Raw genomic sequence first — 14167 nt, forward strand, 5'->3', positions numbered from 1 at the left:
TTATTGTTAATTAATCAACATTAATTGATCAATAATAATTGAAATCCTGAGCTGTTATTTCGGAGTAATAACATTGTTAATTCATTTTTATTAATTTATTTATATTTTAATCAAATTTCTAATAAATACAAAAAGTTAGGATTTTTAAACACTTAAAAAAGAAATGAAATCCGAAAAACCCAGCGCCGTGTTATTTTGTTATTAAATTGTATAAATGGTTTGGCTGAGTAATATTAAGTAATATGTATTATAAATGTGGACGTGAATAAAAATTATCAAATTTAATTTACTTTTCAAAACATATATTGTTACGAACGTGAGCAGGTTCGGAGCTGGCTGACGTCACCTGGCCGCCACAATGTGAGACGTGCCGCGAGCGCCTGGTAGATTACAAGGGTCGTCACTTCCACCCCTCCTGCCCTCCACTCCCCTAGCAACGCTCTGCCTCTGACACCTTGCAGCTGGGGAGTTCACCGGGCCGCCGCGCGTCTCGATATTTCTGGCGTCGGGTCGGCGCGGGATGACGCGACTGGCCCCAGCCACGCTCGTGAATTTTAGAAGTGGCCCCTGGGCCTATATAAGCCCAGGACGTCGGCCTCCGAGAAGGGGAGTTGATTCGGGCGATTGTGCCGCGGGTGTGGCGGAGTTTCGAAACGATAGACCGGGCGATAGTATCGCGGGTGCGTCTGAGTTCCTCTGCAAGTGCAGTTGAGTTCCGGGGCGATAGTCTGATAGTGCCGCGGATGCGGCGGAGTTCGTGGGTGAGGATTTCCTCGGCGAGCGAGTTTCTCGGCGATAGTTGAGTGGCGAGAGTGCTGCGGGTGCGGCGAGAGTCCCGAGCGAAGTTCCGAGCGAAGCGTCGAACGGAAGCCTCGGCGAAGGGAAGTGCGACAACGGCGGCGGAGTGCGGCGACGGAGGTCCACGAGGGGTGCTGCGGCGAGAGTTGCGCCGGAGGTGCGGCCCAGCGAGGTGTGTGGTGTGTAAAAACCGAGTGGCTGGGGAATAGACATTTTTAAGTGTAATTGATTATTAGGAATTTTTAGAAGATTATTATTTTTTGGTGATGTAAATATTGGCAATCAATAAAACTGTGTAGTAAAATCTTTAATTGGACTATCCATTTACAAACCCAGTAGTTTTCCTAAGACGATTATTGTTTTTAATAATCGTAACAATATATTGTAGTTACAATTTTTTCATGCTATAGTTAGGATCCTGAAAACCTTAATATAACATTTTCTAGTATGATTACTTCAACAGTGAGTAATAATTTATTGTTAATTAATTATTTTTGATTGATGAATAATTATTTCTATCTTGAGCAGTTATTTTGAAGTGAGTAATAATTTTGTTAATTCGTGAATATTCAGAAAATTGTCTTCTTTCTCTTTTTTCTCTGTCTGCTGTTTTTATGCCTTCCGATATATTTACAAGTCGAGTTTTTAACTGCCAAAGTAGTTTCACTTCTAGCACATGTATTGAGTGACAGCCACTTTTTTTTTATTTATTAAGTTCAGTTGATTCTTTAAGGAGTAAATGCTCTCGGATATAGAACATGTCAATACTATACATTTAACACTATTTTTACAGAAATATTCACAGGTTATTATATAAAAAGCCCTTTTGCCTTTTATCCTAAGTTATTTCAAAAACTACTACCCATCACAAAAAATTCTGTGTAATACAACACTTAAATGTGACTCATAAAAGTCAATGATTCCAAAATTGTTTTGGCTTCTTGTTAAACTTTATAGCCTTAAAAATTAAAAAAAAAAAAAATAATAATAATAATAATAATAATAATAATAATAATAATAATAATAATAATAATAATAATAGTAATCTAAGATGAGCTCCTTGTTGAAGATGGAATGATGAGCCAATAGGAGCAGGCAATTGAATTACTAGTATGTAACCTGAGAAGACAAAAGTGACGTACTTGTTTCGACTGGTGGTGGATGAGGTCCAACTTTTTCTTCAAGTCTATAACTTTGTAATCTAATAAACAGACCAATTCATCAATATTTTTATTTTTCAAAGCAACTATGTCTTTTGAAGGTTTCTTCACCATCTTGAAGATGTCATCATCCAGCTGAAAAAAAAAAAACATATTAATTACAATGTAAAATGGATGAAAAGAACTTTTGTGAAAATGGCTATAGAGCAAAAAAAAATTCTTGTACAGTGAAAGGTATTTGTGAATTTTATTTTTCAGCACATTCTGAGTTTCAGTGCAGTCAAGCAGCTCACTTTCAAGTTTCCTCATGTTGATTCCGGCTGCCAGGTCGATTTTCTGCGCTGCCAGCATTCTTAGATCGCTCCTAGGTCATAGTTTATCGCAACAGTCGTTTTTTATTTCAGTGTAGCGGTTCCTGTTTTCTAGCAAGTAACATTTCACTGGTACATTTCTTAATTTTTTTGGTAAAAAATTGTTTTTTTTCTTTCAATAAAGCAATTTATTACAACTTACTTAGATACTATACTACTGTATATTAACTTATGTTTGATAATCCAGCATGGAAGTGGTTCCGAAAATGTCAGAGTAAAGACCTTACAGTATAGTTGGTTCCTGATTAGGACAGATACACACTAGTTGTCACGTACGCACAGCACAAATAACTCAAATAGGATTATTTAAATTAGTATGCACATTATATTCAGAGGATTGGAATTTCCAAAAGGGTGTCACATCCGATAAGTATATGTGAATAGTGAGCACAGTATTATTTAAACAAATGAAGAGAATTCTTAAATCAAATCCATGCAAATCATGCTGTGTGTGTTGAAGATTGCGTGCGTCTACCTTTACGCAACTGCATTATTCTAGGAGTCACTGGTGTAAAATCACACTAATTCTGTCTCCTCCTGACACGTGCTATCAGGAAGAACTCTTAACAAGCTGCAAAAAATAAAAATACCTTCGGGAATGTTCCAAGCTGCACGTACAGTTCACGTATTTCTTTTTTTAGATTCCTTATTTTCTCTGTATTTTCCTTTTTCTCTAAATCACGTTCTTCAAAATATGCTTTCCTTTGACCCTCTGAAACAAAAAAAAGTGAAATAGGAATGTTTAAAAACTCTAAATGAAGCATATGCAGGGTTCAAAAGTTGAATCGTAGGAATAATCAACCCCAAAATGAAACTATCTACCATTTTATACTAACCAAATTAACTAAAGATTATATTGTAGAATGTAACAATATTTCAGACAACATAGGTAGTAGGCACCTTAGACTCTGCTGGACTTACGTGTGTAAAATATGTCACATCAATGATAAATTTATAGAAACTAAAAAGTTTCTAAAATTTTTCATAAACCATATGTTTTGAAATTATAATCTGCAAAGTGATCAGCACAACAAAACTTGCACAATTTTTGTAAATTATTGTTTTTGGAAAACATTAGGTAGCCGGAAAACATCGTAAACATTTTTAAGTTAAATTTATTAATCATAAAATAAACATTAGAAACTATAGCTTGTCAATTATAATTTTTTTTTTAATTAAAAAAAATTTAATTTATTAATAAATATATCAAGGTTTATTATACAGTAGAGTCCCGCTAATCCGAACTAATTGGGACCGAACCCTGTTCGGATTAGCGAAAATTCGGATTAGGCGGAATTTTCTTGCATAATGCCATTTATGGTCTTTATGAGGCGTGGGCTATTTAACATCTGATGTGTCAAATATTAAAGATCAGACACAAAACACACCTTTATTATTTAGCGTATTTAGCATAATATAAATACGTAAATATTTAAGTACTATGTACGTAATCATATTTTTTTTCTTTTTAGTTGGAGAAATAGATAAATCATAATTTTCTTATGTACATATTAATAAACGTATGACATTACTTGAAAAAGAACTTGTTTTTTTTTTTTTGCTTTTCAAGGTTCATAAAAATATTTCTTTTTTCGTCCTAGCCCTGTTCGGATTAGGCGGATTTTCGGATTAGCGGGGTTCGGATTAGCGGGACTTTACTGTATGTGTCTGAAAGATTTCAACCACCAATTTTTAACATTTTACTTTTAATTTATTTTTAATAGAGAGGGAAATTTTTCCATGCTTAAGTGGTTTGAAAAAGAAACAAACTTCTTTTTTTTTTTTTTTTTTTTTTTTTACCTACCCTAACCAGAGCAGTATGAAGGAATGAAGTCATGAGGAAAAAGGGAGGAAGGGAAGGCCTGAAGAGATCTCATTAGCTCACTGCAACGCACAACATGTTTCCAGCTCAGTAAAGAAAACCAAGCGCAACCCTTCGGACATTGAAACCAGGTCTCCTCCTAGGTAGGAGACGAGTGTTTCTGACATTCACATCACCTCACAGTGGCGACTTGTAAGGGAAACTAAACGAGAGATAAGAGGTTTCAGATGTTACATGTTAATTTTCCTCTCCCGTTACAATTCTGACAAGGACTTGTATCTATATATATAAGCAAAATACCACTCACTGACTCACTCATCACGAGATCTCTAAAACTATACACCCGATTGACTTGAAATTTAGCATAGTTACTCATTTTGTGATGTAGACGCTCACCAAGAACGGATTCTGCGGAAATCCGATCCCAAGGGGAGTTTTTTCAAGTACATATATATATTTTACAGACTTGAAACTTCACAGTAATGTTCCTTATGTTACGCAGGATGACATTTTCCGAAAATTAGATCCCATGGGTGGTTAAAACCAAGCAACAGTGGGTACTTTGTCTGCATGAGAACAGGATTTTGCATTGTTCATGCCTTCTGCGTCTCCATGGCAACGGGCATCGTGCGGCAGTGGCGTACCCACAAGGAGGGGCATGGATAATGAGCGGCGCAAGAGTGATCTGCCTGTAGACTGCCGTAGCGAAGTACGGGTACATCAGTTGTACGTTGCGTGCACAAGTCGGGAAACCATCGGTGCTATTTATTTTCTCTCCGGTACGTTATACAGCATTGTAATAAATTTTCACTGAATTTTTTTTTATTTACCATTACTGTAAATGGGAGATGTGGCTTAATTTTTTTCCATTAGTATAGCCGTGCGAAGCCGGGTCGGGCAGCTAGTATTAAATATAAATACAGTACACAAATCTCAACTTTCATAATAAAGTCATAAAAAGACTTTTAGGGCACATGCTTAAGCTAACTTATACATGACTGATACATCAAATTAATGTGCTACAGAATTGTATGTTTTAAAAAGACCTACAGAAATGTCAGCGATAGCATATGCCTATCTTCTACACTTGACTTACAGTAACCATTTTTATTTATCAAAAGTTATTAAAATATGAGTTATTTGCAAAGCTATGTTGACCGACATAGTATTAATGCTAATCAGGTTAAACATGTTAGTTACCTTAGGTATTTAATTTAGATCAATATTGTCCTTACACAATATGATTTAAATTAATATCTTAGAGGATATAAATTAGTAGATCGCATCCATGCGAAGTAGGAGCAGGTCACTAGTAAAAATAATAAACAATAAATTGACAATAAGTTAAATGGTCAAATATTTCCTCTTACATTTCTACTTTATAATAACCCTGCGATGCTGGAGGGATAGGCGGGTCGCGGCGATAGGAACCCACCTGAGCGGATAACACTGTAACAGTGTTTGCTGATACGTGGGTTTCATGTATGTACTAACTAAAGTATTAACTAATAATTATGTATTAACTAATAATTAAATAATGTATTAACTAATAAGAAATTAGGCTTTCAGTGTGTGTATCTCATGCTAAGTATTTCATCCAACATAGCTGGTCTGGATCCTTGTTATCCAACATGTTGAGCCACAGATTCTCTTAAGCTTGAATACCTGACGTATCTACTCATGGATCCTGTCTACCTGATGTGACAAGCCTTAGCATCCAGCTGTCCGACCACTGATTTCAGCTCACAATTCATCTGAGCATGGAAGAACAAGGTGGGGCAACTGGTCCAGCGAGTGGTCGAAATCGCAGCTGACAAAACACTGTAGAGGACAGGAAGGAGAGTTAAGACCAAAGCACACTCCGCATTACTCACGCCTATGCTGGTTATGCTGCGATGGAGTGGGACCTGTACCTGACGAAAAACGTAAACTAGTTGTAATAGTAGAGACAAGATTTAATGGCTTTATTTTCAGGCCAATTTCTTTTTAAAACAGTAGATTCCGGTTTTTATTTTTTAAATTTTTTTATGAAATATGTTTGCTAAAAAAAATATAGTATATTACTAAACAATTTGATTCTTAAATGTTCCATGACAGTAATTTTTTCAAAACAGTGTCATTTAGACTGATACTTGATGCACTTTTTCAATATTATTATTTGTAATAAGCATGTCTAAATTTTAGAACAAATAAAATTATTTTTTTAATAATTTTAGTGTTTGAAAAGATTAAGCATTTGTCATTAAAGTAAAGTTTCTTTTGAAAATGCTGATTAGTTTCATGATTTTAATTGCTTTGAGGTGCTTTGAGGTGTATTAACTTTAATTTTGATGTTACATGGTGCATTGAAATGCTTTTCGGTGTTAAGTTTATTGGTTTTAACTTTATCGTGGGGTGGAAAGGCTGTTAAAGGTGGCCAAGAGGGAGCAGTGCTAAGAATGCTGGGAAACAGGCTGCATATGCAAGGGGGGAGAATAAACAAGTGGAAGATAAACAAGGTATAAAGGAAAAACTTCAATTCTGTAAGATTCGTTTTCCGTGAGGACCTGGTGGGAGTAGGAAGCTTGAATATAAAGTATTGTGAAAGGAGCAATGATAGTTAAAGGGAAGTGTTGGAAAAATAAAAGAAGGGGATGACTCTTTGCTACCGCAAGAAAGTGCTACCTAGAGTGTACAATTTCAATTCAATTCCTTTCAGCGATTAAACACTGCACGTAATGCAGGTAGACAAGTGTCTCTTGCACGTTGCTTCCCTTAAAATTCAAGAAGCAAAGTAAAGCAACAGTCACACAGAGCCCTATGTTCACTATGTTCGTGATGTTCGCTACGCAAGTAAAATATAGACAGCTGCATTTCAGGTGTCACTGGCCACACAATCGCTATTTTCGCTATGTTGACTACATCACCAAGTGTTTGGTTCTCTGCTATTTTTCTAAAATGTCGGACTTCACGCATGCGCAGATAAACAAAAACATCTTTTTTCAAGCGGAATTGTGCTGTACTTCTGAATTTTATTTTTATGAAGTTTAATTTCTCTCAGTATTGTGCTTTAAATTGTCAAATTGACGGAAAAGATCATTAAAAGATCATGAAAATATACATGGTTATCAAATAATTTGATGAAAGAATATAGATGGCAGAATATGCAGGACAATGCCTGGGATTTTATATCCAAGGGAATGCTATCAAACTGACTTAAATTCATTCTGAATTAATCCATATATTTGGTTTTGTGCTCACAAGCAACTGCTTCATCAAATTATGAAACCCTTCAAATTCTTTTGTTTTTATATAAAATTCATGAGTCCATTTCTTTTTTAAATTTATATACTGTGACAGCCAGCAGGATATCATTGTTGGACTCATCACTTTAATCCCACGGAGTGCGTCTCTCCAATATCGCGAACTAGACTATCCTGTCTGGCCACTTGGCACAGCAAACATAGCAAACATAAAGAAACTTTCTGTGTGGCCTCGGCGAAAATTTCATAAAAATGAAAGTAGGATAACCAACAAACATTAACTGACCTACACACGAGTTACATATTTTCTATTGAAAAGCCCCCAAAATCCAATACCTACCAAATATCAAATAATGTGAACACACTTATCTGGCATGACACGCATCATTCTAAGATTATCGGGAAGCTTGTGCGGGTGTCAGCACAGCATTCGTTGTAATACACAAGGACCGGCGTGGCGCCGTTTCATTGCAGCAGAGCCTTTGAAGTAATTTGTCTTTCGAATCAAACTTACCTGACAGTTGTATTTTCTTTTTTATTTCAAATATTTGTTTGTTTATAGTAGATAATTGGTCATCATCAGAATCAGGTTTAAGGGGCATTGTTTTTATGTTTTATTTTCTTGTTTCTTTAAACTCTACTCAATCTATTAGGCGAAAACTCCTCGTGCTCCTCACCACATCACATGTCGTTGCTTAGTGATTTTGATGTAAATTAATTAATTATAAATAAACAAAAACTGTGTTTGTTATTTTTTCCAAAGATTGCACGACAGACGTCTCAATGGTCTCGACTTAGACATAGATATTGGAAAAGTCGACATGGATTATGTGCTGACTAAAGTGAGGCAAAATGGACGTATGCGATCTGTTAGGAACAACATAAAGTATTTTCCTAAATATTGCGTAACAGCTGTATCACCTGGACACAGTTTCACCCCGCTTCGAAATAGTCCGGTTTTATACAGTCGTTTCAGCTATGTACTCTTCTAGCCATAGACTAATGCTGGATAAACATCGATCACACACAGTCAGATCCTCATCTTGTGTGTGCAGATCCATTAATTTCATTTTATTTTATTCACAGTCAACGGAATACACAATTATATCGTCGGCTAACTATCAAAAACTGCTAAGTCTGAATTTTGTGACACTGGTGTTTTAGATGACTTTGCTTCATAAATCATAGACACACAGGCCTATAAAACCTTCGAATCGAATTATGAATGCTTGGACGTCTATTGAACTTAATTGAAACTCCTATTTTTTTCTCCTTTCATTTAATAATTCAATATATTTTATGTCTTAAAAAATTAATAAATTATTTACACATAGCATTTTCTTTCTGTTTGGTTAAATATCTCTTTATTTTAACAGTTTTATTTATTACAACATATTTGTATTTTCCATTATATCCCCAACAAAATTGTTTTGCCTCTCTTGTAAAAACTTGTGTAATAGACTTAGGAGCTTTTGATAGTAAGCCGACAATATTATGGTTTAACACTGAGTTCCCATTTGCAAACAAAAAATCAACTTCAGCTTTTATTTACTAATGTTACAACATAACACATTTTTAAATTAATAAATTATAATTGTTATTTTGTGCATATCATATTCGAAAGCACCATTATGTAAATATAAAAAAAATCATTTAAACTCCCACATAAAAATTGCTATGAATTTTTATAATCTCGAGAACCACACCACTTGCATTTGCAATGGCACACATTTAGACAGTGTATATTAAAATATTAGCAAATTAACTGTTAAATGTGTTTGGGGGGGGGGGGGGCAAAAATAGATTATATAATGATAGTATATATTATGCAGGTACTTAACTACTTGCATAGGTTGTCTGTATATACTATGTTGTCTTGGGATCGTACGCGATTTTTGACGTGATGTCTTATAAAACGATGAACACCAGCTGCACGCACGAAAAATTGTCACATTCTACTATGTTGTCTTGGGATCGTACGCGATTTTTGACGTGATGTCTTATAAATCAATGAATGCCAGCTGCACGCACGAAAAATTGTCACATTCCGCCTGAGCCGAGCGTGCTAGAACCGGCCAACCACCGTGCGAGAAAAACTTCTACAATATCAAACCGGTTAAGGTGGGCTTTTTAACTAATTTTTCGTGATTATATTTAAACAAATTATTTAAATTAAATTTTGAAAAAAATCTGTAAATAATATTTGAAAATTAAAAAGTATGCAATTTTTCATCAATGTTCTTATGATGTTATCACGTAAAATTATCGTCCGTAAACCGACTTTTCAGACAAACAAACCCCCCCCCCCCCCCTCCCCAATTTTTTACTTTGTAGTGGATAAACTTCTTGGTTTGAAATGTAAACACAATATGATCATGTATACCAGTTCTTGGTAATTAATATATTTTGTTACAGTTTCGTAATATTTCCCCAAAACCTTCTACCCACCTACAGAATTTAATTTTGTCTCTGGCTTACTAATGTCTCCATTGTAGCCTACTAGCTGGTGCACCCACGCTTCGCTATGGAAATCTACAGGCAGAAACACATTCGCACTGCTCATTCTATGTGCCACTTCTTGTGGGGATGCCAATGGATTATAAAGGGGCAGCCTACAGTTCATGGTGATGAGAGCCACACCCGAACAGTTCCGAAGTTCTCCGAAGTATGCCTGAAATAAAGAAAAAATAAAAAATAAAAAAAATCATATTGCAAGGATCTATATTACAGCCATACAGTACTTTAAATAATACTAATATAACCTAACAAATTTTCATTTTAGCTAAGATAACCTAACCTAACCTAACCGAACCGAACCTACCCTCATGGGCAAAAAAAATTAAAGAACTATTATTTATTACAGTGACCAACTAACCTAACCTTTAAGTACGGTAAACAAACGGAAGATGGTGTCATTAAAACATTTAAAAAACACAGAAACCAAGTCAAAATTGAGTAGATATGTTAAATAATCGATAAATCCAACTTGAACTGCAAGCAACTGATGCAATGGTCGTTACCATGGAAATGCAACTATGCGAAAACCAGTTGTCTTAGGTACGTTTGGATTCCAGATCTATTCTACAACAACCATGCTATTTTCCGGGCTAAAAAGTAACCTATGTCATTCTTAGGCCCATAATCTATCTCTATGCAAAAAAAAAAAATCTTGTCAATCCGTTGCTCCGTTGCTGCGTGAAAGGATAACCAACAAACTTTCTCATTTATAATATTAGTAGGGATAATTTATAATTTAATTTGTAAAAATCCTTTAGCAATTAAAAATAAAAAGCGGAGTTCTAATGAACAGATTACTTATTGACTGTCCCTTATTTACATTCGGTCGTTTAATATGTATGTGAGTTCAAATCACTTATTATACCTGTCTTTTTTCCTTTCTTCTTTCTTTTTATGATGAGATTTTGATCAGCTAGTCACTGCACTGTTTGTAGTATATCGACAAATCAAAAAATTTCGTTTATAAATCTAACACTTATTTTATATATGGTCGTATCAATATCCTTTTGTGAAACATGGCTTATGATTTGCCAAAATAACTGTCAAAATAATATTTGGTACTGTGTGTTTTGAATTTATCAAAACTAATGTAACAGTCAATAAAATTTTCGATACTTCCTATCTTCAACGTCTGAAAATTAACTAATTTGATCTGCTTATAGTTATTGCCTCTGTTTTAGATAATTTTTGACATGATTCCCCATCCTGCGCTATAATCCTATTCTGACAAACCCTTTTATCAAATACCATGATAATACCGCTCTGAATTGAATGTGAATGAACTTACCGGATTGGTCTGCAGCTTCTTTGGCTGAATGCATTCCTTAAAGTTCGCTAAAGAATATAGTCCTCATTTTTACCTGGGTAGAAATGCTTTAGGGACGAATATTTACACGAAGTATATTAAATTTACTACAAAGTGACATTTAAGTACCAAATTTGTTGAGGATAAAGTAATTATAATGAAATTCTAACGTGACGTTTCACACAGTAGCAAACTTTCCCACAGTTCTAGTGGCGGACAGATCCATCGGAGGAACTACTTTCGTGGAGTGGAAGCGGACAATAGCAAGCAGTACAGAACGAAGCGCGGCGCGGTGCGAATGTCGAGATGAAAAGTAGCATGGAGTTTGAGGAACGCTCGGTAAATGGACTGAAGTAATAAAATAGAAATGAGTGGAACTGAAACGTAGTGTGTGTTCCGTCAAGAAAGTGTACAGTGTTTAAACTGATGTGTGTGCAGTGATTTTTTAAATATATATCGTTAAAATCAACATGTGGCGAAGCCTGGATTATTGTGTGTTTACTATCGTTATATTAGTGTTTTTTTTAAGGATTCATTCGGTAACAGGTGAGTAAATTCTGCATTAACGTATTTCTTCTTTAGTATAAGAAAAGTCTAGGTCCCTTGTTTCGTGAAACTTAACTGTCTCCACGCAAAGCATTGACGGTGGGTGAAACCTGTTTGCTTGCTTTCGGACAACGGTTGAAGGCAGCTCAGCTAGCAGGAAAGTAAATGTAGTTTGATCAGAAAAAAGTATTTTCGAACGAAGAAGCCCATACTTCTATCATGTTGAATATCTTCAGTGTATAATTTATATTTATTGTTCTTATTCAACTGGGTTTTATTATAACGCTAACGAGAGCGAATGCCGGTTTATCTTGTATGACAGAAGGCATTTCAGCGTATAATTAGTAGTTATAATGCTTCGTCCACAATTATTCATGTTCGGTAACGGATTTGTGTGGATTTCTTGAGACGTGTGCATGAACAAATCTGTGGTATTTTCTGTTCGTATTTTCCTGATATATGTAATATAACAATATTTAATATATGTTTTGTGGAGTAATTTAAACATGTTTACCAAAATTGAAGGATTTATTAAATATTTATACTATAACTTAATTATAGGCAATTCATCAGAATTCTAGACATTAAAACGTAGCTTAGATATAAATAGGTTTTCAATTTGGTGGTCTCACTATGTTGAATTTCTACATGATATTTGTAGTGTTTATTCCAAAAAGTGGTGTCTTTTGTTTGGGAAATAATTTCAGTTTTGAACCAGCCCTGTTATGTCATGCTGAGAATGCGATCGAATCTTACACGTGCTACTGGTTGTTTTGTGTCGGAACAGGCAGTTCTCTGCCAAGATATTCTCTCAGGCTTTCTCTTCCTCTATGGCGGCTAGAGAAGCAGTTCTGTATCGCTTCCTCGATGGCGGCAAGAAAAGCAATTCTCTTTCTCGTTTCCTTTCTCGGCGAAGAAAAACGTTTATTCTAGTGATGGGCAGAACGGTTCTTTTGACCGAACCGGTACTTTCGGATCAGTTCCGTGAAAGATTCGTTCATCTCGGTCATTTCGTTCTTTTCTGTGAATAGGATCTGGCTCTTTTATCAGGTGTCGTAACTCGTTCATTCTTTAGAGTATTGGCTACGTGTTTGCTTCCAGCCTCCCCTCGTTATCGCGTGACCCGATAACGAGAGGAGGCTGGATCGCGTGGGTGGTTATCTTTATCTACTCTGCATGGGTAAATGAAATTTCAAACGTCTAGTTGTATACTGACTGTTATAAAATTATTGACTGTTGATCGCTGCAAATGCTTCATGCAGTGATTCTATATAATACGGGAGCATTAAATCTAAGAATGTTAGGTACGAAAGTGATCTTTCTTAACTTTAATTTGTAATCGCACTATTATAGCTAGTACTTGAACATTGCTTTTCGTAGCCAGTGAATCACAGTTGCGTATATGAAACAAGATTATTTATATTGTATTACTTTTTAAGTTACAAATATTAATATACAGGCTATTTACACTCTAGAGAGAGTAAAGTGTTTACATGTAGACCAACACATTTAGAGAAAAAAAGACAAAAATTGAATACTACTACTGCGATTCAGTATGAAGAGAGAAAAATGAAGTAGGTACATTAATTAACACCTAAATGGTAAGTGTGAACATTTGTAGTTACTTTCCCTGTTATTTTTAATTCATGTTTTTTTTTTTTTTCCCAAATTTGTGTATGTGAATGTGAAAACGCAATTTTAAACCACTACTTAACAGTTGACATTTTCAGGTATAGATACTTTTCATGTTACCCTATTTTATTTGATCAGTTATCGTTTGCTCTTATGAACATGCTCACGCTGTGATTACTAATTCTTCAGACTCCTGACGTCATGAATCATTTCACGAACGAATCAGACCGGGCGCGTGGCCGGTTCTCTCATCTCGTTCTCTCGTTCTCTCCGCGTTTTCGTTCTTCCGAATCTTTCAAGGTACCGGCTCTCAAAGAGCCGGTTGGTTCTCTCGTTCTCTCCGCATTTTCGTTCTACCGAATCTTTCAAGGTACCGGCTCTCAAAGAGCCGGTTCTTTACATCGCGAACGAATCGCAAGATTTCGTTCTCTAAAAGATTCGTTCTTTTTGAACGAATCGTTAACGAACGACCCATCACTAGTTTATTCCCCTCTCGTACAGTCGGAACAAAGAACCAAGCTCGTTCGTATCAATATATTTAATATATCCCCGTTAAAGATTGTTTTCTTTAAGTCATTAATACTGGCTTGCATGCACACATCTGCAACGGAACAGCTAAACTAATCATTTGATATTTATGGTTTAAAAAAAAAACACATGCTGGCTGTGCTGCGGTTTAATTTTCATATTCAGTTATGATGAAGGCGATTGTGCAAGTTTACCGATTACGAGCACGGTGAATCCAGATAATGTGGCGGTGGTGGAAGCCGAGG

At 35.5% G+C, this 14167-nt stretch overlaps 2 protein-coding genes across 4 annotated transcripts in view; one reads left to right on the forward strand and one right to left on the reverse strand.

Annotated features, from left to right (window-relative positions):
• LOC134538434 (outer dynein arm-docking complex subunit 3) overlaps positions 1-8226 on the reverse strand; it is a 53324-nt gene extending 45098 nt beyond the window's left edge. The window contains exons 1-3 of one of the 2 annotated variants that reach the window (XM_063379761.1): positions 7908-8226; positions 2920-3041; positions 1941-2093 (exon numbers count right to left, since the gene is read on the reverse strand). In XM_063379761.1, the coding sequence (XP_063235831.1) occupies positions 1941-2093; positions 2920-3041; positions 7908-7995 (363 nt within the window). In that variant the 5' untranslated portion in view covers positions 7996-8226. The other variant, XM_063379769.1, reaches the window with a different exon arrangement.
• Positions 8227-11488: 3262 nt separating this feature from the next.
• LOC134538449 (neurogenic locus Notch protein) overlaps positions 11489-14167 on the forward strand; it is a 321837-nt gene continuing 319158 nt past the window's right edge. Inside the window, exon 1 of one of the 2 annotated variants that reach the window (XM_063379778.1) lies at positions 11489-11762. In XM_063379778.1, coding sequence (XP_063235848.1) covers positions 11687-11762 — 76 coding nt within the window. In that variant the 5' untranslated portion in view covers positions 11489-11686. The remainder of the gene's footprint in view (positions 11763-14167) is intronic. The other variant, XM_063379786.1, reaches the window with a different exon arrangement.

The sequence above is a fragment of the Bacillus rossius genome, chromosome 1, assembly GCF_032445375.1.
Source record: "Bacillus rossius redtenbacheri isolate Brsri chromosome 1, Brsri_v3, whole genome shotgun sequence".
Taxonomy (NCBI): Eukaryota; Metazoa; Arthropoda; class Insecta; order Phasmatodea; family Bacillidae; genus Bacillus; species Bacillus rossius.